This window comes from Crinia signifera, chromosome 1, assembly GCF_055691185.1.
Source record: "Crinia signifera chromosome 1, ASM5569118v1, whole genome shotgun sequence".
NCBI lineage: Eukaryota > Metazoa > Chordata > Amphibia > Anura > Myobatrachidae > Crinia > Crinia signifera.
Window position 1 is genome coordinate 317,828,993 of NC_139217.1, and position 22,021 is coordinate 317,851,013.

The 22,021-nt window shown below is 42.9% G+C and overlaps 1 protein-coding gene across 9 annotated transcripts in view; it reads right to left on the minus strand.

The window, feature by feature from the left end:
* CDC14B (cell division cycle 14B) overlaps window positions 1-22,021 on the minus strand; it is a 67,989-nt gene that overhangs the window by 17,319 nt on the left and 28,649 nt on the right. For all 9 annotated transcript variants that reach the window (XM_083187137.1, XM_083187153.1, XM_083187129.1 and 6 more), the window contains 6 exons: window positions 7,054-7,116; window positions 6,878-6,965; window positions 5,930-6,160; window positions 3,173-3,311; window positions 2,696-2,858; window positions 1,996-2,105 (listed from right to left, as the gene is read on the minus strand). In XM_083187137.1, the coding sequence (XP_083043263.1) occupies window positions 1,996-2,105; window positions 2,696-2,858; window positions 3,173-3,311; window positions 5,930-6,160; window positions 6,878-6,965; window positions 7,054-7,116 (794 nt within the window). The remainder of the gene's footprint in view (window positions 1-1,995; window positions 2,106-2,695; window positions 2,859-3,172; window positions 3,312-5,929; window positions 6,161-6,877; window positions 6,966-7,053; window positions 7,117-22,021) is intronic.

Sequence of the window (22,021 nt, forward strand, 5' to 3'; positions counted from 1 at the left end):
TAATTTAGCTGCACTGTACCCTCGCGGGCTCACTACGCTTGCATGCTTCGGGCACAGTGGCTCGCTTCGCTCGCCACAGATTCCCCCTCCAGGTATACGTGGACCTAGGGCATGATGGGAAAATTGTCAAAACTGAAGGGGATCTAGACACTACCGTGGCAGCACACTCCAAATCATAGTCTACACTGGATGTTTGCCATACAACAAAAACAATTATTTTTATTGCCTTTTAAAAAAGATGGCAAACCTAGTACAGCCTTCTTGTTCTTATACAGTATTATTTATGACAGATGTCTGTGAGCGTCTGTTCTTCCTCCCACTGTTTAACCACCCTAAGAACCTTTTTTTTTTTTTTATCACTCGTGCCCCTCCATTTATGTTGATGCATATTCAATAAAAATGCAATATAAAAAATAAAAAAAAAATAAAGAATTCACAGATTTAAAAAATAAAATATTGGACAAATAATTTTAGTAAAACAATGTAGAATCTGAACTAGATCTTTGGACTTCCAAAACTGGGCATTTAATAAACAACGATGTGGATATTATAATAAAGTATGGAGGGAATCAACGCATTACTATAAGCTGCAAACAAGTGCAATATACATTAACAGGTTTAAGTTATGCAACAATATGATAACGAGTTACTGATGAAGAGATCATTTCTTTACCCAAAACCGCTCTCTGCCTCTCCTGATGTCATTTCAAATCTACATTTTCACAAACCTGACCAATGAGAGACCTCAAAAAAATAGATCTAATATTCAAAATGGACAGCAGCAAAAGATAAAACATGAAGGTGCGGTATGAATGCTCTTATTTAACAAAGTTAGAGGTCATAAAAGAATGAAACCTTTGCACTTTACAACCTAGGCTCTATAAACAATAGTATCTTTTTTGCGCTTCTAAAATGCGGTTGCTAGTTGACAGTTAATTTCAAGCCTGCAGTATACCAAAATTAATGTTTAGAAGTACAAAAACAGCGGTACTTGTTTCCTAGCACGGCGACAGCTATGGAAATTGTATCCATCGGGTCCTAAAAAAATCGCGTCGATTGCATGCAACCAAATCGCATGCGATAGACTCGATTTTTACATTGGAAAAAATGTAAAATGGTCCCCGAGACCCGATTTTACATTGGCCCCAATGTTAAATGCCCCCCAGACCCCAATTTTCATTGTTTCCCCACCCTGATGGGTCAAATGGTTCCCCATTGTTAACGCCACCCCACGATGAACGCCAACCCGAAGCGTGACGAGCGCAGCGAGCCCGCGAGGGGCAGCGGTACGCGTCCTCCAACCTTTTCATACCAAAGTATCCACGTCGGCGTGGAGTTGATTTTATGTAGTGTGGCGAGCGCAGCGAGCCCCGTGATGGGACACGCATTACTTCACAGGTATTACGCGTCCCCTCGCCACGCTTCGCGCTCGCCACACTATATAAAATCAACTCCACTCCGACGTGGATAGTGGGGATATGAAAAGGTCGGAGGATGCATACCGCCGCCCCTCTGCGCTCGACACGCTTCGGGTTGGCGTTCATCATGGGGTGGCGTTTACAATGGGGGGGGGGGATTTGTCATGTAAATTACCCATCAAGGTGGGTATACAATGAAAAATTGGGTCCATTGGCCCATTTAACATTGTTCCCTATGTAAAATCAGGTCCATCGCAATGGTCGCATTGTATGCCATTATAATGGCATACAATGAACCCGATTTTATATAGGAATTTAACATTGAATACAATGCGTTCAATGTTAAAACGCGTCAGTCGCATCGCATGCCTTAATTTAAGGCATGCGATGGACGCGATTTTTGAATTGTCGGGAAAAAGGCTAAAAATAGCCCTAAAATCGAGTTGGTCGCATACCTTAAGTTAAGGTATGCGATCACCCACGACGGGAGTCGTGCTAGGAAACAAGTACCAAAACAGCACACTGGTGCACAGGGAGATGGGAGGTACAATACAAAAATAGGGTAAGGGTAACTTACGAGAGTGGCGCTGCAGAGGATATTCTGCTCTGCTTTCTACTCTTCAATGCACGAAGTTTATCGCCTTGCGTCACGTTGCATGCTTCATCATCAGCATCTTCATCACTATACTGTACAACATTTGTAAAATATTAAGTACATATAAAAAGATACATATTTCCATTACATGACCCTATCTAAATAGGCACTTTATTACATTTGTAAAGGAAATTATTCTAAACCATGAGAGAGATGTGAAATTGCATGTGCTAGTCATCTAATTAGCATATTTTATGTAATCCACCCAAAGGGTCAGATTGGTTTCTTGCTTTGACAGGGCGGAGGGGACAAAAATGAAATATAAACTCCACATACATTGCGCCTCTATTGGAACACAGCTTATCAATTACCATCAGTGATTACAAATTCCTAAAGCAGAAAATTGTCTAAGAAGTGACTATAAGCTAGTTACATTTTGCAGTACAACATGATGATCATCATCGGCAAGAGGCACTGCCTTGTTCCAAAGGGACACCAAAGCACCCCAGAATAAGAGGCTTCAGTGCACGCTGGGTAATTACATGAAAAGAGAAATAGTACAAAGTGTTTGCTCCATAAATATAATTGAATGCATCGTCCTCAGCACAAATAAAAAAAATTATATAATTGCCGGCTTTATGTGGCCATTTAATATATATACCGCACATTTTCAAAGGATTACCAAATCAATGTCTTCTTTGCCAGAAGCTTTGTCCAGATCATCATGAAGAGAAATATCATCCACCCCAGAAAGGATGAAAGTCACCGAGACGTTGCTGGTATTTTCATGGTCTCTGTGTTTTTTATGGTGTAGGTCTCCTTCATTCCAAAGACTCATTTGCCTACTGTAAATAAGAAAACCTATGATTTTCCAGCGAGTAACCAAATTTCCATCTACAGGTACCCAGTCTATAATCTGGCACCCTTGGTACATACAGCGCCATCCTTCACAGGCATTACCATCCCCTGCCTCCCACAGCCTGACCAAGCTCTGCAGCATTACAACATCCCGCAGTCTGACTCCTCCCACCCCCTGCCCTAACTGGGCACCCCCACAGCAAAAGGTAGGTTTACAAAGAAACTTTAAATGGATGTTATGCCAACCCCAACAAGTTTTTCATCTACAAAAAAAAAGTGCTTCCTTTTGATTAATACTTACTCAACCAGGAAGTGCTGCTGAGGTCCAATCACTGAGCCAGGTCTGCATATTCGAATCCAAGCAATGGCTTCCGTAGCAGTCAGTCTGTAATGCTTCATAATGTAGCATGCTATAAGAGTACCGGTGCGACCTAGACCAGCTGAAGAGAGACAGATTTTACTTAACTAGACTAAATAAACCATTGGAAACCGGAAAGAACCAGCATACACATTGAGGGTTTTGTTTTAATTAGGTCCAACAAGAAACGTTTCAGTTTATCCTGCAGTTTGGCATTTCGAAAAAAAAAAAAAAGTTTCAAAACACATGTAATCCAAAAGGTTTGAAGAAAACCTCACATTACTATATCACCCACTAAAACATCATGTCTACAGACATCCTCGAGCCAGAAGGATCAATACATGAGTAACAGGATTAGATTTATTATATAGGATAGGTGTTGAAAATATAAAAATAAAAAAAGATTGGGGTTTATATAAAATAAGCCAAAACAGAGCTGTAAGTATCTATACTTACAGTATACCCAACAGAAAAGCAAAATGGGAATGAATTGTATTACGGATTAAAAATGGTTACACCTGTAGCTGCAAAACTACCAAATTAAAATAAAGGATGCTAGGACTTTGTCCTTGATTTTAAATAAATTGAATGTATCCCAGACAGAGCTAGGAGATAAAGAATGTGTACGTTCCTGCCGCTTCCAAATGAAACCATAAAACGTAAAATTTCCATAATGTCAGGGGTTTCATTGTAGGTTTTCAAAGAGTATATTGATGGAAGCGGATGGAGTCAAAATCCCGGCGGTCAAAATACCAACGCCGGAATCCAGACCGCCATTTTGAAAAAAATGCAGTGAAAACAGAACTTATTTACTACAATATGGTGTAGATAATCTTCCCATGTTTGTTTAAAACTAATAAAGTACTGTATTATTCGATAATGTAAAAACCTACAAAAAAGAAATAGTAAAGCTGAATTTGTAACATGGTAATGTAGAAAAGTAATTACTAAAAGCTACGTATTTTAGGAATACACAGGAAGCTGGAATCTAGGGACACAGAACTTGAGTGTCTACTTTGTAATCTGCTGTCTAAGTACAGGTACACCACGGATTTTCCGGCAACCTTTGGTCCGGAACCTCTTTTAATCCGGACAATTTTGATTTGTCCGGATTAAATGGAGTTTAGGGACATCTTTTAATCCGGACAAAGCAAAATTGTAAATTGTCCAGATTAAAAGAGGTTGATGAACTCTTAATCCTGAACACTTTCTGCACATGGGCGTAACACGCAATAGGCGCAAGTGTCAGTGAGTACAGCTTCCGTGGACACTGCACGTGACACAGACATCATGGTGTCTGAAGTCAAAGCAAGTACCGCACATCGGCGGAACAAACAGCATGAGCAAGTGCCACTGGGTACAGCTTCCAAGGATCCCGCAGGTGACACAGCAGGCAGCAGTGGGGCTGATATGGCGTTCAAGGTCCCAGCAAGACTTTCATTCATACTGCACTTACTGTTAATGTTCGTTCAAAATATACCTGATACCTGTTTTGCTTATACAGCACGTAGTACACTGTAATAAACAGTTTTGTATACACTACTGTGTTTATTCATTCATTAATATTATGCTGTAGCATATATTTGACTATTTATTGCTTTAGAAATGTACTGAAGGTGCAAAATTAGTAAAAACTAGAAATCCTTCGATAATCCGGCATGGCACTGGAACCAATGATGCCGGAAAATCGGTGGTGTACCTGTATCAGCCAAGATTTACATAGTGCTTTTTCCCCCAAACAGGATTCAACGCGCTTAAAAGACAATTTGAAAATAATGCAGAAGGGTCATTCCATGTCAGTTTCCAGGAAGGGTCATTCCAGGCCATTCCACGTCCACCACTGTACTCAGATTTGTATGGTACTATGCTGATTTTTGTATGGTAATTATGTACACCAAAAAAAAAAAAAAAAAAGGCTGTCGAATGTCGATTTAACCTAGTGTTTTTAAGTCTGTTCGAAAAACATGCATTTTTACTGTAATACAAACATAAGGCAGATAAAGTAATTTGGTTTGGAATTTTGGATACAGGAGGAAAAGTTACCTCAGGTGTCAATCACAATTTTGTGATGATTCCTTAATAACACCCATGATGCCTCAAATAAACTGGATAAAGCAGTGATTAGTACAGTGGTTCCCAAACTGTGTGCCGTGACACCCTGGGGTGCCTTGAAGAACTTGCAGGGGTGCCCTGGATTGGTTCAAATAATTTTAATGACCAATGTAATAGGCAAATTTTAGACAAACAGAAGTGAATCCTGTGCCCCATCACATAACTGACACTAAGGAATAGATAAAAACACAATTAACTTTAATATTTATTTCGTATTTTCTCAATTAGAAATATTTGGGCTAGGGGTTCCGTGAAAAATGTTCTGATACTTGGGGCTAAAAAAAAAGTTTAGGAACCACTGGATTAGTAAATAATTGAATACATTGAAAAGAAGACCCTCTAAAGAAGACCTAGGATTAAAACAGGTTAGTGTAAAAAGTACAAAATACAAAAAAGTTTAGTTATAGCCTTCTCTTTAAAGCACTAGTGGGAGAAAATATTATATAAATAATAGAAGCAGTCTATTCACTGCGCTACACACACACAAAAAAATTGTGAACAGTCTAGCGAGTAAAAGGAGAAACATTGCAGAGCGGTGAAAATGAATGGAAGTTACTATAATACAGAACATGATGAATTAGCACAAACCTTTGCAGTGTATCGCTATAGCGCCTTCCGCATTTTCACAGATGTTCAGGAACTTCTTAACAATGGCATCACTTGGAGTACTTCCATCAACAAAGAAAAGATCATGGTGGTCAAAGCCAGCATCTGTGAATTTCTTTGCATCATACATCTTCTTGTTTAGACGAATAATAGTTGAAACATCATGTTCTCTAAAGTAAGGGAAATAAGCTTCAGGAGCATGATGAGGGTAACCTGAAGAGAGAAAGGAAATCAGTAACAAGGGACAGGTGATTTATTATACATGGCCACTTAGACAAGTTGTATTTAGATGCAAGCTATTTAGAAACAACCTTATTGAACTTAACCACATCCAAAGTTCCAGAAGAAAAACTTGTGCCTATTGTGTCCTATTTGTTAAATACTACTCCCACCAAAAAAAAGAAAGGGTAAAAATGAGCCATACAAGTATCTGACTCCATATGCTAATCTCAGCCACTGCCGTTTCTGTAGCCATCAGGGCTCTACATGCTGCATTACATGGAGTGAGTTTCTGAGGTCTGTACAAGGAGACACCAGGTAAAAAGGTACATTTTAAACTTTAAAGGCTAGTTCCTAACATTTTAAACTTTAAAGGCTAGTTCCTAATTTGTTTACATAGGTATACATAAAGAATGTGGTGGACATTACAGTTTCAGATTTGCTTCTCTCTGATAGGTCATTTGCAGGAACATTATCTGGGCCCCTGACCTCTATACTGTATATTTGGGTCTTTAAGAGGTATGTAAAAAAAACGGATTTAAAAGTTGGCGAGTTTCAGCCAATGCCAAATTTTAGTGCTGTCCACATTTCTTTAGGACCTAAATACATAACTAATTCTAGGATTCCAATAATGTGGCTTATTTTAATGAAAATATTGGAAACTTACTAATCTCCATGATATTTCCATACAGGAACCATTTAACTACTTACCGTTTTCAATTTTACTTTTCTGATGAGGTCCACTGAAAGCTAGAAATTTATTTGCAATTATCCAGTTTAAATCACCATTCTCTGCTCTCTAAGAAAAAAGAAGATTAAGGTTTAGGTCATAAAATGGCAGCAGACTGGCCGTTCTGTTTCAAAAAATTACTCCTACAAATCCTCACCTCATAATGCTGGTACTCCTCCAGATGAAAGGTTCTAAAATCAAAGAATGCATACTGCAAAGCCTTCAGGGAAAAAAAAAAAAAAAATTGTCAACAGTGATTTGGTACAACTAAAGATCAACAGAAAACGTCCTCAAGTGCTTCAAAAAGGAAAGAGCTGCCCAGCTTACACTAGAAAGTGCCAATCACACACAGAAACAGTTTTCATCTGCAGACATATTTGAATATTAGGGTAGCATACACATCGCATGTTTTTTGCTTCACACACACACAGCACCATATTCAATCCCGGATGAAACGCCGGGTGAAAAACAGCGGATTATACTTAAAATAATACAATTTCTTCTAAATACTTAATGGCAGCCCTCACATAATGGGTTAAGTCCTTTCTCCACTCTGATATACAGGCAATTTCTCTTAGAATTCGCCCACCTCTCCTACAAAAGCTTGCTCCTCCCCACACCCCTCAGGTCTGTTGAATGTCTCTGACCTGGAACCTAAGAAAACAACAAAAATGGACTGCCATGAAGTTGATGGCTCACCACATGGCCACCAAAGGAATCCTTTGACACATCCGATGAATCGAGGACCAAGTTGCTGCTGCACATGTCTCTCCCTAACACCTGGGCCTTTTTAGCCCATGAACACTGCTCTGTGCCTTAATCACTCTTGGAGCGTCACGTCCAACTTTATTATAAGTAAAGGTAGTTGTTAATTTAAGCCATCTTGCAATGGTTTGTTTAGTAGAAGAACAGCCTTTTCTTACTCCTGCTGCGATAATAAAAAAAATTATTTGCTTTTCCTAAAAGAACGGACTCTGTCCAAATAGATATAGCCCGGACCACATCCAGTGTATTTCTTCCTTCGTATTCCTAGGCTTAGAAAAAAAGGATGGCAGAATAATCTCCTGATTAATGTGGAATGAGGATACTACTTTAAAATTACAGATTTGTTCGCAAGACAATCTTATCTGGAAAAAAAATCTTCAAATATGGTTCTACTGTCTACAAGGCCTGCAGCTCTCAAAGTCGCCTAGCAGAAGATATTCCAGTGAGAAACATTACTTTCCATATAAGAAACTTTAGCTTAGCCATTTCCAATGGCTCAAATGGTAGTAACAGGAGACCACTGAGTACTAAATAGAGATCCCATTGAGGGACAAATTACTTTGAGGCCTAAATCTTCTAATGACCGGACAAAACCTAGCAAGTTGTCTGCACTGTCGCCTGACAGTTTCCTGTCTAAAAGGGCACTTAACACCGCTATGAAGGGTAGACACTGCTAACCCTTTTCAAATCCTTTCAACAAAAATTGTAAAACTTGAGGTATGCTAGCACTGAAGACCTCATATATGGGCTTAGACAAGTGATAAACGGTTTCCATACTCTGTAATATATAACCAAGGAAACTTTCATTGCTTGCATGAGGAGGTCAATCACTGGAAAAGACAAGCCTTTATTTCTCAGCATCTCCCACTCATTTCCATGCCATTTTATGACAGATTGTGGGGATTCTGATATTGCAGTGGCCCTTGACATAAGAGATGTGGAACAATAGGTAGCGCACATGTCAGGAAACTCAGACACTGATGCCGGAAGTGCTCACTGGAAGGCACTTCCGCCGCATGGAATGCACAAGTGGCTCCAGCGCCTGGAGTCATCCACATGTGCCCATCCAGCAGCACGCACACTCCCCCAGCATGCTGCGCTCAACCCCAGGCAAACGGAATGCTGCACCCACCGGGATTCCGACACTTTACAGCCTAGGACGGCGCTCCAAGTTTCCAGCCATCAGCATAGGACAAAAATAAAAAGGTATGGTACTGCCTCCCATTCTCACCCCAATAACAGTAACACAACTGGACCACAGGAAATAGAACAAAAATAAAACATACACCTTACTAGCCTGCCTACTAACAGAAAGGAGACAGAAAAAAAGGGGATTTTTGTAAGAACTTACCGTTCAAACCCCTTTCTCTGAGTCCAGTCTGGTGACACAGCTCCACCTTGGGATGTAGGAGGGTCCGCAGGAGCCAGGCACCTATAGCTGAAGCTTTTCCCCTGACTGCAGGCTCCTCCCCTTCTGCATTCCCAGCATGCTCCAGTTCAAACTTAAAAAGCACACTAGGATACACAACTCAGTACAATGCTCAACATCTTAACCCCTTCCCGACATTTGACGTACATTTACGTCATGGCCGGGATGTACTTCCCGACACATGGCATAAATGTACGTCATGACTTTAAACTGTCACTGCGTCTAGAGACGCAGTGACAGAGGGACGATGTCTGCTGTCCCTGAAAATGTATAAGCTGTGTGAAAGCACCTCAGGGTACACCCACAGGTTTAGGGTATATGAAGGGAAGGATTCAAGAATTGAACCGCCAGAATGCCCCCCCCTCCCTCGTAGGTGTTAGTGGAAAAATTGTCTGGGATTTAGTGCACCCCTTCCTGGATAAAGGTTATCACCTCTATGTGGATAACTTTTACACCAGCATCCCCCTGTTTAAGGCCCTTGGTTCAAGAGGTACAGCAGCTTGCGGTACTGTGCGCAAGAACCAAAGAGGCCTCCCAAAAACGCACATTGCCCAAGTAATGAGAAGGGGTGAAAGCAGGGGAATATGCACCGAAAATATGTTGTTGGTCAAATATAAGGACAAAAGGGATGTCCTTATACTGACAACAATTCACGGAGACAGTACCACCTCCGTCCCTGTACGAGGTACCAGTACCCACACCTCAAAACCTAATTGTATCCTGGATTACAATAGGTACATGGGCGGAGTGGATCTTTCAGATCAGGTACTGAAGCCGTACAGTGCCCTGCGGAAAACAAAAATCTGGTACAAGAAGCTGGCCGTGTATATCATCCAGATGGCACTGTATAACGCTTACGTGCTATTCCGTTCTACCGGCCAGAGGGGGACATTTATGCACTTTCAAGAGGAAGTCATAAAGGGCCTAATATTTGGGAACCAGCAGGCAGAGGGCCCCAGTACTTCTAGTACTTCCAGTACTGGCCCCCGTATTGTACCAGGGCAGCATTTTCCTGATGAAATCCCCTCCACTGGAAAAAAGGGCAGGACACAAAAAAGGTGCAAAGTTTGCTATAAAAAGGGAATAAGAAAGCAAACTATTTTCCAGTGTGACACTTGCCCCGACAAACCCGGCCTATGTATAAAGGAGTGTTTTAAAATATACCATCTATGGATTTTTAGGTTCATCATTTCACCGTGCTTCGGGGGTCTTGCTAATGCCACATAGCACCCACCATTCATTCCACCAGAATCTGAGCCGCAAAATCCAAAAATCACTCCTTCCCTTCTGAGTCCTGTCATGCACCCAACTGGTATTTTTTGGTCACATGTGAGGCATTGCCGTACTCGGGAGAAATTGGGGCACAGATTTTGGGGTGCTTTTTCTCCTTCATTCCTTGTTAAAATGACAAATTTTGAGCCAGAACTGCATTTTTGTGTAAAAAAATGTAATTTTTCATTTTCACTGCCCAGTTGTATCAAAATTGGTGAAACCCCTGGGGGTTTGAAATGTACACTATACCCCTAGATGAATTCCCTGAGGGGTTTAGTCTGCAAAATGGGGTCACTTGTGGGGGGGTTCCACTGTATTGGTGCTTTGGGGGTCTTGCTAATGCGACATAGCACCCACCAACATTCCACCACCAAAAATCACTCCTTCCCTTCTGAGTCCTGCCATGCACCCAACTGGTATTTTTTGGTCACATATGAGGCATTGCCATACTCGGGAGAAATTGGGGCACAGATTTTGGGGGTGCTTTTTCTCCTTCATACCTTATGAAAATGAAAAATTTGGAGCCAGAACTGCATTTTTGTGTAAAAAATGTAATTTTTCAGTTGCACAGCCCAGTTGTATCAAAATTGGTGAAACCCCTGGGGGTTTGAAATGTACATTATACCCCTAGATGAATTCCCTGAGGGGTGTAGTTTGCAAAATGGGGTCACTTGTGGGGGGGTTCCACTGTATTGGTGCTTCGGGGGTCTTGCTAATGCGACATAGCACCCACCAACATTCCACCAGAATCTGAGCTGCAAAATCCAAAAATCACTCCTTCCCTTCTGAGTCCTGCCATGCACCCAACTGGTATTTTTTGGTCACATGTGAGGCATTGCCATACTCGGGAGAAATTGGGGCACAGATTTTGGGGTGCTTTGTCTCCTTCATTCCTTGTGAAAATGAAAAATTTTGAGCCAGAACTGCATTTTTGTGTAAAAAATGTAATTTTTCAGTTGCACAGCCCAGTTGTATCAAAATTGGTGAAACCCCTGGGGGTTTGAAATGTACACTATACCCCTAGATGAATTCCCTGAGGGGTGTAGTTTGCAAAATGGGGTCACTTGTGGGGGGGTTCCACTGTATTGGTGCTTGGGGGGTCTTGCTAATGCGACATAGCACCCACCAACATTCCACCAGAATCTGTGCTGCAAAATCCAAATATCACTCCTTCCCTTCTGAGTCCTGCCATGCACCCAACTGGTATTTTTTGGTCACATGTGAGGCATTGCCATACTCGGGAGAAATTGGGGCACAGATTTTGGGGTGCTTTGTCTTCTTCATTCCTTGCGAAAATGACAAATTTGGAGCCAGAACTGCATTTTTGTGTAAAAAAAATAATTTTTCATTTTCACTGCCCAGTTGTACCACAATTGGTGAAACCCCTGGGGGTTTGAAATGTACACTATACCCCTAGATGAATTCCCTGAGGGGTGTAGTTTGCAAAATGGGGTCACTTGTGGGGGGGTTCCTAACTTTTAGCATCTTATGGTGCCTAGAACCTACATGGTGCCTAAAAAATAATCTCATAAAAAGGAGGCTCCAAAATCAAGTAGGTGCTCCTTCTATTATGAAGCCTGTGGTTTGGTCAACGTACACACTAGGGCCACATATAGGATATTTATGAAAACAAAAGAATTGGGGGAATCAATTTTTAGTCACATTTCTCTAGTAAAATCTACTGTGTTCCTTAGAAAAATGTATTAAAATTGCAAATCTGCAAAAAAAATGAAATTTTGAAATTTCACCTACACTTTGTTTTAATTCCTGTGAAACACCTAAAGGGTTAACAAACTTCCAAAATGCTGTTTTGAATACTGTGAGGGGTGCAGTTTTTGAAATGGCATCATTTATGGGGGTGTCTCACATACAAGTCCCTCAAAGTCACATCAGAACTGAGCTGGTCCCTAAAAAAAAATCAGTGTTTGAAATTTTCTTGAAAATTTGAAAATTTGCTATTCATATTGTAAGCCTCCTAGTGTCCAAAAAAATTAAAAGGAAGTTGAAATAATGATGGAAACATAAAGTAGACATATGGTCTATGTTAGTTATTAACTATTTTGGAGTGGTATGATTATTTGTCTCACAAGCAGAAAATTTAACATTTTGCAAATTGCTAAATTTTCCATTTTTTTCCGACATTTTGGTATTTTTCACAAAAAAACACAGACTGTATCGACGAAAATTTACCACTAACTTGAAGTACAATGTGTCACGAAAAAACAAATCTCAAAATCACTGGGATAAGTAAAAGCAAAAAAAAGTTATCCCCACTTAAGTGATACATGTCAGATTTGAAAAAAAGGGCTCTGTCAGGAAGGCAAAAACATGCTGTGTCAGGAAGGGGTTAAATGCACAATCATCTTACCATAACATGACACACATGCACGGCATGACTTACTGAGCGTAGGGGAGGGATCGCTGTGTCACCGGACTGGACTCAGAGAAAGGGGTTCGAACGGTAAGTTCTTACAAAAATCCCCTTTTCTCTTTCGTCCAGCCCGGCGACACAGCTCCACCTTGGGACGTTCACGAGCCGATATTATGGGAGGGCACGCTCAGACCGCCAGTTCTCAACACTGCCCGTCCGAATGAGGCGTCCTCCAATGCAAACTCATGAAACCTGTAAAATTTGGTAAAGGTATGAACAGAGGACCAAGTGGCAGCCCTGCACAACTGCTCCGCTGTAGCCTTATGACGCACTGCCCCAGAGTAAGCTACTGACCTGGTGGTATGTGCATTAATCCTATAGGGAACAGGTCTACCAACCTTGGTGTAAGCAAAGGCAATTACTGACCTAAGCCACCTGGCAATAGTCTGCTTAGAAGCAGGCCAACCTAGCTTATGCACATCAAACAGAACCAACAACAGATCTGTCTTGCGGATATCCTTTACCTTGTCCACGTAAATTCGCAAGGCGCAAACTATGTCTAACTTTCTCAATTTGTCCCTATTTTTGGCCCCTTCTGGGAGGGGAAAATACCGGGAGGACAATCTCCTGGTTCAAATGAAAGGAGGAAACCACTTTTGGCAAAAACTTAGGTACTGTTCTAAGCACAGCCCTATCCTCATGAAAAATTAAGTGTGGAGATTTACAGGACAACGCTCCCAACTCCGATACACGCCTAGCCGAAGCAATGGCCAACAAGAACGTAAGTTTCCAAGTCACATATTTCAGGTCGGCCGACCTTAGAGGTTCAAACGGAGAACTCTGTGACACAGATAAAACTAAAGATAAATCCCACAGCGCCACTGGCTGCCTGTAAGGTGGTTTTAACCTTGTTACACCCTGTAAAAAGGTCTGGACTTCAGGCAGAAAAGCAATTCTTTTCTGGAAGAAAATGGATAAAGCAGAAAGTTGTACTTTCAAAGACTGCAGACTGAGTCCCGAAGAAAATCCATCCTGCAAGAACTCCAGCAATCTGGATACTCTGAATCTGGAGGTGTGTACCTTCTGACGCTCACACCACCTGATGTAGATCTTCCACACTGTGTGATAATTTGCAGCTGAGACTGGCTTACGAGCCCTAAGCATAGTCTGAATCACTGCATCCGAGAGACCTTTCTTCCTCAATAAGGTGGTCTCAAAAGCAAAGCCGTCAAACTGAGCCGGCGAGGCCTGGTGAAGAAACGGCCCTTGTCTTAGCAGATCCTGACATAGAGGAAGAGGCCAAGACTCCACTGATAACCTCAGAATGTCTGAGTACCACGATCTCTTGGGCCAGTTCGGTGCAATCAGAATTGCTTGCACTTGCTGTGACCTCACTCTCCGCAACACCCTCGGTATCACTGGAAACGGAGGGAAGATATAAACCAGGTGAAATGGCCGCTGAACCGTCATGGCATCCACTGCCCAGGCAACTGGGTCCCTGATCCTGGAGCAGAACTTTGGAACCTGACAGTTGTTACTGGATGCCATTAAGTCCACCTCTGGGAGCCCCCAGCGATGCACAAGCTCTTGGAATAACTCCGGATGCAGAGACCATTCCCCTTCCCGCAGGTCCTCCCTGCTGAGAAAGTCCGCTTCCACATTCCGGATCCCCGGAATGAAGACAGCAGATAGAACCGGAATGTTGCATTCTGCCCGGGTAAAGATCTTCGAGACTTCCCGCATAGCCATCCTGCTGCGAGTCCCGCCCTGAAGATTTAAGTAAACCACAGCCGTGGCGTTGTCTGACTGTATTCTTATCGGCAGGCCCTTCAAGCAATCCTTGGCCTGCAAAAGAGTCTTTCAGACAGCCCGCAGCTCCAGAATGTTTATTGTGAGTCTAGACTCCTGTTGCGACCAAAGGCCCTGCAACCGAAGATGAAGAGCAACTGCTCCCCAACCCCTGAGACTGGCATCGGTAGTTACTACCACCAAGTCCCAGGACAGAAGAGACCGCCCGAGCTGCAGAGTCTCTATGTCCATCTACCAGATTAATGATTCCTTCGTTTCCGGGGAGAGAAGCAAACTTTCTTGCTTCATAGTTTTTGCATTCCCCGACCAACAGGATAGAATGTTCCACTGAAAGGTTCTGGAATGAAACCTGGCATATTGCAGTGTTTCGAAGGTCGCTACCATCTTGCCCAGCAGTCTCACCCCCTGCCACACTGTGGGCCTCTGAGCCCTTAGTAAAAGAAGGACTAACTGGCAGATGTCCTTTGCTTTGGACTCTGGCAAGAAAACCCTGTGTAAATGGGTGTCTAGTATTACTCCCAGAAACAATAGCCTCTGAGACGGAATTAGATGGGATTTGGGTAGATTTAGTACCCAACCCATTTCCTGCAAGAACTGTGTTGCCACAGACAGATGTTCCAAAAACTTGCTCTCTGACTCTGCTTTGAACAGCAGGTCGTCCAAGTAATGGATAATCACAATATCCTTGAGTCTTAGTGACGCAGCCATCACCTTTGTGAATACCCTTGGTGCTGTTGCCAGACCAAAGGGTAAGGGCCTGGAACTGTAAATGGGTGTCCCCTATTGCAAAGCGCAGGAGGGACTGATGCTCCTTGCCAATTGGTATGTGGAGATACGCATCCTGGATGTCCACTGATGCTAGAAATTCCCCTGGCTCTATGCTGCCAAGCACTGAGCGCAGGGACTCTGTCCTGAAATGATCCACCCATAAGTGTTGGTTCAAGGATTTTAGATTTAGTATGGGTCTGACTGACCCGTCTGGCTTGGGTACTAAGAAAAGGATTGAATAAAACCCTTTCTTGCATTCCTCCTGAGGAACTGGGACCACAACTCCCTTTTCCCTGAGAGCCAAGGCCACCTCCAACAGGAGTTTGCGTGCTCTGGCCTCCCTTGGTAAAGGGGTGGGCAAGAATCTCTTTGGAGGATTCCCCATGAAATTTATCCGGCAGCCCGCTGTGACAATGGACAGAACCCACGGGTCGGATGTTGGAATGTCCCACAAGTCCCCATACTGCAGGAGGCGACCCCCCCACTCTGAGGCCAGAACGGGGAGCCTGTACCCCGTCATGCGGAGGATTTATCCTCTCCCTTGGACCCTTGCTTCTTACTGAAGGGACCAAATCTGGACTTGGTAGCTTTGCCTCTACCCGTCGGGAATCTACCTCTTCCTGCTTGCCCCTTACTAGAGGCACCGCCACGAAAGGAGGAGGGAAAAGTAGGTTTAAAAACCCTAAACTTAGAGCCTGAGGGCTTAGCGGTGGTAGGAAGGAAAGTGCTCTTTCCTCCCGTGGCCTGTTTAATAATGGCTTCCAATTCAGAGCCAAAGAGAAGCTCCCCTTTAAACTCAAGAGCTTCCAGGGCCTTCTTGGAATCACTGTCAGCCTCCCAAGCTTTTAGCTAAAGAGCTCGCCTGGCTGACACAGAAGTGGCAGAAACATTTGACGCCATTTTAGCGCCCTCCTCCCCAGCCTCAGAGATGTACTCTGCAGCACACCTGAGTTTTTCTGCTAGGATAAAAGCCTCAGAATCAGGCCGCAGCTGATCTCCCAGGGCCTCAGCCCACTTAATCATAGCTTTAGCTACCCAAGCTGAGGCAATAATGGAGCAGAGTGTAAATCCAACTCCCTCAAATACAGCTTTTAGGCAACCTTCCACTTTTTTATCCACCGGGTCCTTAAATGCAGCAGACCCCTGTACTGGCAAAGCTGTGGCCTTTGACAATCTCGCCACCGGCGCATCCACCAATGGGACTTTCTCCCACAATTTAACATGCTCTTCAAGCATGGGGTACATGTTTGCATATCTCTTGGACATAGGCACCTTTTTGTCAGGTGCTCTCCAAGCCTCCCCTAACAAAAAGAGACCATACCAGGGTCTGAGGGGAAAGTAACAGCTTCTCTGCGCATCCTTTTAAAAATGCATTGAGCCTGCACTCTATCCTCTTCTGACAAGTCTAAAGCCTGTCTAACAGCCAGTATAAGATCCTCAATGCCAGGGACAGAGACGTCAGCCTCTTCCCTATGATCAATAGATTCATCTGCACACACACCATCATCATCTGAGTCAGCCAGCACAGAAGGTTGAACCGACGGCTGTCTAGAGGAAGGACTATCAGGAGTTCTAGCAAACTTTTCCATGAGTGCATTCATTTTATGCACCCCCTGTGCGGTGTCCTGAATGACCTGCAACAACATGGGGTCCCCTTGCGCAGGGGCAATGGACCCCACCGAATTCAGGGAGGAAGTACTGGGACCAGAAGACCTTAAACTCCACCTCCACCAGGGCATTCATAGACCTTCCCAATGACACAGCCCACGCTGGCTCGCGCTCAGTCTCTTGGGCAAGTGACCCCCCAGGCACAGACTTACAAGCAGGGCAGGCAACCCCTTGGTCCATCTGTTCATATGAATAATTAACCCCGCAAATACTGCAGTTTAAAGACATGTCCAGCGCTCCTTCCCCCCCACAGCAACAGCATCATCATCACATGTGTCAGTGATGATTAACCCACGGTGCACAATGTCAAGCAAAAGTACCAGTGTAAACAGTGGTACTTATCTGTCCGTTAGCCGTTTTCTGTGACTTTCCAAGCCTCAGCGTGGGCAGCGCTTCCAGAAGACGTCAGACTGTGTGCAGCAGCGTGACCAGATCAGCTTTCAGCTCACACTCTGTAGAGAAAATGGCGCCCGCATACAGAGAGGAAGGGACCAAGTCCCTGCTTCAGCGGGGTAGGAAGCCTTAATTGGCGCCTTTTACCCACTTTAGCCGCTCCCCCAGTGTAGTCTCCTCACCTCCTAGTGCCACCCCTTCTTTCTCCCCCTTGGAGTCGTCCAGCATCGCTGGACACCTGTAACAGTCTTCACTTCCCCAGAGGGATTTCAGACTGTAAACCCTTTCAAGATGGCGGGCGCCATCGCAGGAGGTCCTTCCCCCACGATCCCCTTCTGTAAGGAGCCGGTTCCGGAGCGCTCCTAGGGCCCAGGCAACCCCCAGCAGTGCTGGGGTTAAGCGCTGTGCAGACAGACACCCCTGCACACAGAGCGTTGATAGGACACGCTTCTATCAGCCTCTGCTGCGCTCTCAGTGTGCTGCGCTTCTGCCAGAAGCCACACTGGAAAAAAACCTGCACTAACACTAAAGTTAATAAAATAATAAAATCCTCACTAACTAGTGAAAAAAGCCAAAGAAAAAAGCCGGCTGCAGCAGCAGCCTGTCAGCCAAGCACCCACTCCTGTGGGCACCTAAAACGAACTGGAGCATGCTGGGAATGCAGAAGGGGAGGAGCCTGCAGTCAGGGGAAAAGCTTCAGCTATAGGTGCCTGGCTCCTGTGGACCCTCCTACATCCCAAGGTGGAGCTGTGTCACCGGACTGGACGAAAGAGAAAAAGACTGAGGGGTGTGGGGAGGAGCGAGCTTATGTAGGAGAGGTGGGCATATCCTAAGAGAAATTGCCTGTCTTTCAGAGCAGAGAAAGGGACTTAACCCATTATATGAGGGCTGCCATGACAGGGCAGGAAATCCAGCATTGGCGAAAACCACGAGTATCAGCGAAATTGACCCAAATTCATGTGGTTTTGATGAATGTGCAGCCATAGTCACTGCAATTGAATACAAACATTTTGTCCGGGACTGAGGGGTAGATTTATTAAGCTTGGAGAAGAGATAAACTGGAGATAAAAGCGGAGAAAAGGTAAAAGGAGATAAAGCACCAGCCAATCAGCTGTGTTTGAAAAAGACAGTTGGGAGTTGATTGGCTGTGCTTTATCTCCTTTTACCTTTTCTCTGCTTTATCTCCAGTTTCTCTCTTCTCCAAGCTTAATCATACCCCTTTTACACCAAAACGCTGGGTCGCACCCTGCTTTTTTAGACCCAGATTCAAGCCGGGTGCGACCCGGCGTTTAGTGCAATTTACACCGGGCGGACAGCCCGGCCCGCACCCACGCCCTACTCCCCCCCCGGTGCTTGGAGATGACAGGATGATGTCATCTCCAAGCGCCAATCACCGCTGCTGCCAGACCGGAATGCTGCTGGGGGGCAGCCCAGCACTAAGGTAAGCTGCTGGGCTGCCCCAGTCCCCGCGCACACTCCCCCCGCCGTCGCACAGGAGGTGAATGGATGCCGCACACAGGCATCCGTTCACCTCCCTCCCCCGCTGCTGTCTGCAGGGTATAGCAGACAGCAGCGCCGGCTGTCAGTGTCAGGCTGACAACCCGTCCAACCTGCGGACGCTGCGGTCCGCAGGTTGGATGTTCCCCATTCATGTAAATGGGAGCCGGGTCGTCCGACCCGGCGTTCCCATTTACACCGCCCTCTACCCAGGTCCTAGCCGTGTTCTACCCAGGTCAGGACCTGGGTAGAAGTCCTGAGTAAAGGGACACGGCGTTAGGGATTTACACCGCCGAAGATCCGGGTCTGACCCGCCGCTGACCCGGATTTTTCGGCGGTGTAAAAGGGGTATCAATCTGCCCCTGCTAAGCGGGCCTTAAAATCACACAAATAATTTCTCCTTTATTGCGGGACCATTGCTTATGCTCACTGTTCTTACTCCGAGGAAATTCTGGGACATTGTTACAACTGTATTCAGATGGGATTCATATGACATTTCAGACCTCAACGAAAGTTATACTCAAAAGGCTTGTGTCTTAATTCAGGATACCAATTCTGTCATTTTACTGTTAGACAAATATTTTGAAGTAAACAAAATAACATAGAAAACCTATGTATATAACAATATCCCTTCCTGAGGTGCTGCTAGTAACATTGCTAGATTCATGTGCATCAACCACAAATATAGTACAGGTCGAGTATCCCGTATACGAATATCCGTTATCCGAATTATTCAGAAATACGGACATTCCAGAAAGTGAAAAAAAAATTTTTTTTTGCTAAAAACTCACTGGGGACATATGTAACAGCATCACTGGGGACATGATATGTAACTGGCACTATATATGTGCAAGACAATGATTGCTTGGCATTCAAATTCAGTGCTGAGATAGTACACACATTTTGTTTCACGTTTTGAAACCTTGTTTTTTGAACAATTAAAATATGTTTGTGTGTATTTTATGTGGTAATAAAATATATTTGTGTGTATATTATGTGTTTATACAGCATAAATGCAAGATCCTTCCAAATACATCATTGAAATATTAAAATATTTCGAAATACGGAATAATCCGTTATCCAAAATTCTGCTGGTCCCGAGCATTTTGGATACGGGATACTCAACCTGTATATGCATGTTCCTCGCTACATTAACTGCTGTGGTTTCCGATTGAAAATTTTCCAATCTCCATTAGGTATCAATATGTTTTAACCACAAGGCTGTTGAGACCGCACAATTGAAATCAGATTTTTAGTGCAAGTCACCAATGGTGGGCCAAAGGTAAGGGACTTCATTTAACTAGAAAAAAAAAAATACAAAATCTTAAGCTGTTACAAATACACACACAGCTATGTTGTGTTACCGAGGAAACGGGACCCTTTTACTAAATACCAGTGTTAAGGTGACAACATCACCTAGGTAGTATAATGTAGATTGCTGATGGAGGATGGAAAACAGTAGCACTTAAAATAAAAGAATGCTATGTTGTGCAACATTTATTATATCATATGCTAAATGTATGACAAGCCGGATTCTAAACCAGTCAGTCAGTCAGTCACAGCTCATCTGGAACATGAAGGCTGTGGTTCAGTATACACAATTCTCATGTGTGACAACATGCCTATTGGTTAACATTTAGGCTAGCTGCATGAAAACTAGAGATGGAGCCTGGTAAATAATTAATGCAAACCAATTTCTCTCGTTGTTTGGATGGAGATAATGGAAGTATTCAAATACCTGCCAGTAATGTGGACATAATCAGGCCACACAATGGTATTTACACTATAAATGTGATTTCAGTTATGTGAATTATTTATATCTTTTTTTTTTTATATACACAAACTTCCAGCAGTGCTTGGTAGGCTTACCAGCAGCAACAGCAAAGAGGAATACTTTTGTATGTTCCTTAATGTAGGGTTGGCAGGTTTAAACCAATGTCTTTTGTTTGTTTGTTTTCTATAATTATAATTTTTTTCTTCTAATGCTGTGAATACTGAGGACATAATATGTAACTAGCAAGAAAATTATTCTGTACCTGAGATAGTACATAAACTTTGTTTCATGCATAAATAAAATATATTTGTGTGTATTTCAAACAAAAATGCTAGATACATCATTGATATATAAAAATATTCCAAAATACAGATCAGTTATCCAAAACACTTCTAGTCTGGAGCAGTTTGGATAAAGGATACTCAACCTGTACTACAATTAAGATTTATTTAATATTGAATAAGTAGGACTAATGGGTGACATTAGCGTGTTCTTATTTGCATTTTCATTTATTTCCGAGTGTACTTTGCATGTACGAGTACGTTAAGCCTATGTACATATATTCAGATGTAATAAGAATAAACTAACAAATGACTTTATTGAAAAACCTTGTTAACAGGCAGTCATAAAAATGACAAAAAAACTAAAAAAATAGTAAGGTCGACCCCTGCAGCTGTACTTGCTCGAATGGCGCAACACTTTAACTGCTCTGTCAGGTGCCATCCAGTGACCGCCAGTACACACAAAATTTGAATTCCAGTCACAGGTGAGGAGCAGGGTTAGCCTTTTATAAAAAGAATATAAAATAAATAAAATCAAAGCCTAACATTATGGTTAGAAAACATTAAAATATAGGTGATAAGGCTTCTAATACATGATTTTTTTCCAATAAAATATTAATGCAAAAAAGGCCTGTCTTTTTTAACCTTTTTTTTTTTATACAACCACACGGTGTGTTGCCGTGTGGTTTGTGCTAAATGGGAATAAAAATTAGACTTTCCAATTATTCCCTATGTAATGCTCATTTCATATAATTAATCCAATTAGCTACAAGTTAGTACAGCACTTCTTCTGTAGGAAAAAAAAAAAAAATCAAACAAACTGCTGGCATTTGCAATTACCAGGACACCAGTAAATATTGGTGAGAAAGCTCGAATAATATACCAAGGAGGTTGAGCAAAGCACTATATACAATAATACTGGGATCTGCCAATGGTCCAATTTGGACTGATTAGACTATACACAAAAGAGGTGTATATTATATTGCTTTTTAATAATATACTGTTTAGAACAGATTCATTTATATATACAGTTTTTTCCCCTAACTTCTGTCTTTCACAGTTGAAGTGTACCTATAATGGAAATTACGGGTCCCCAGA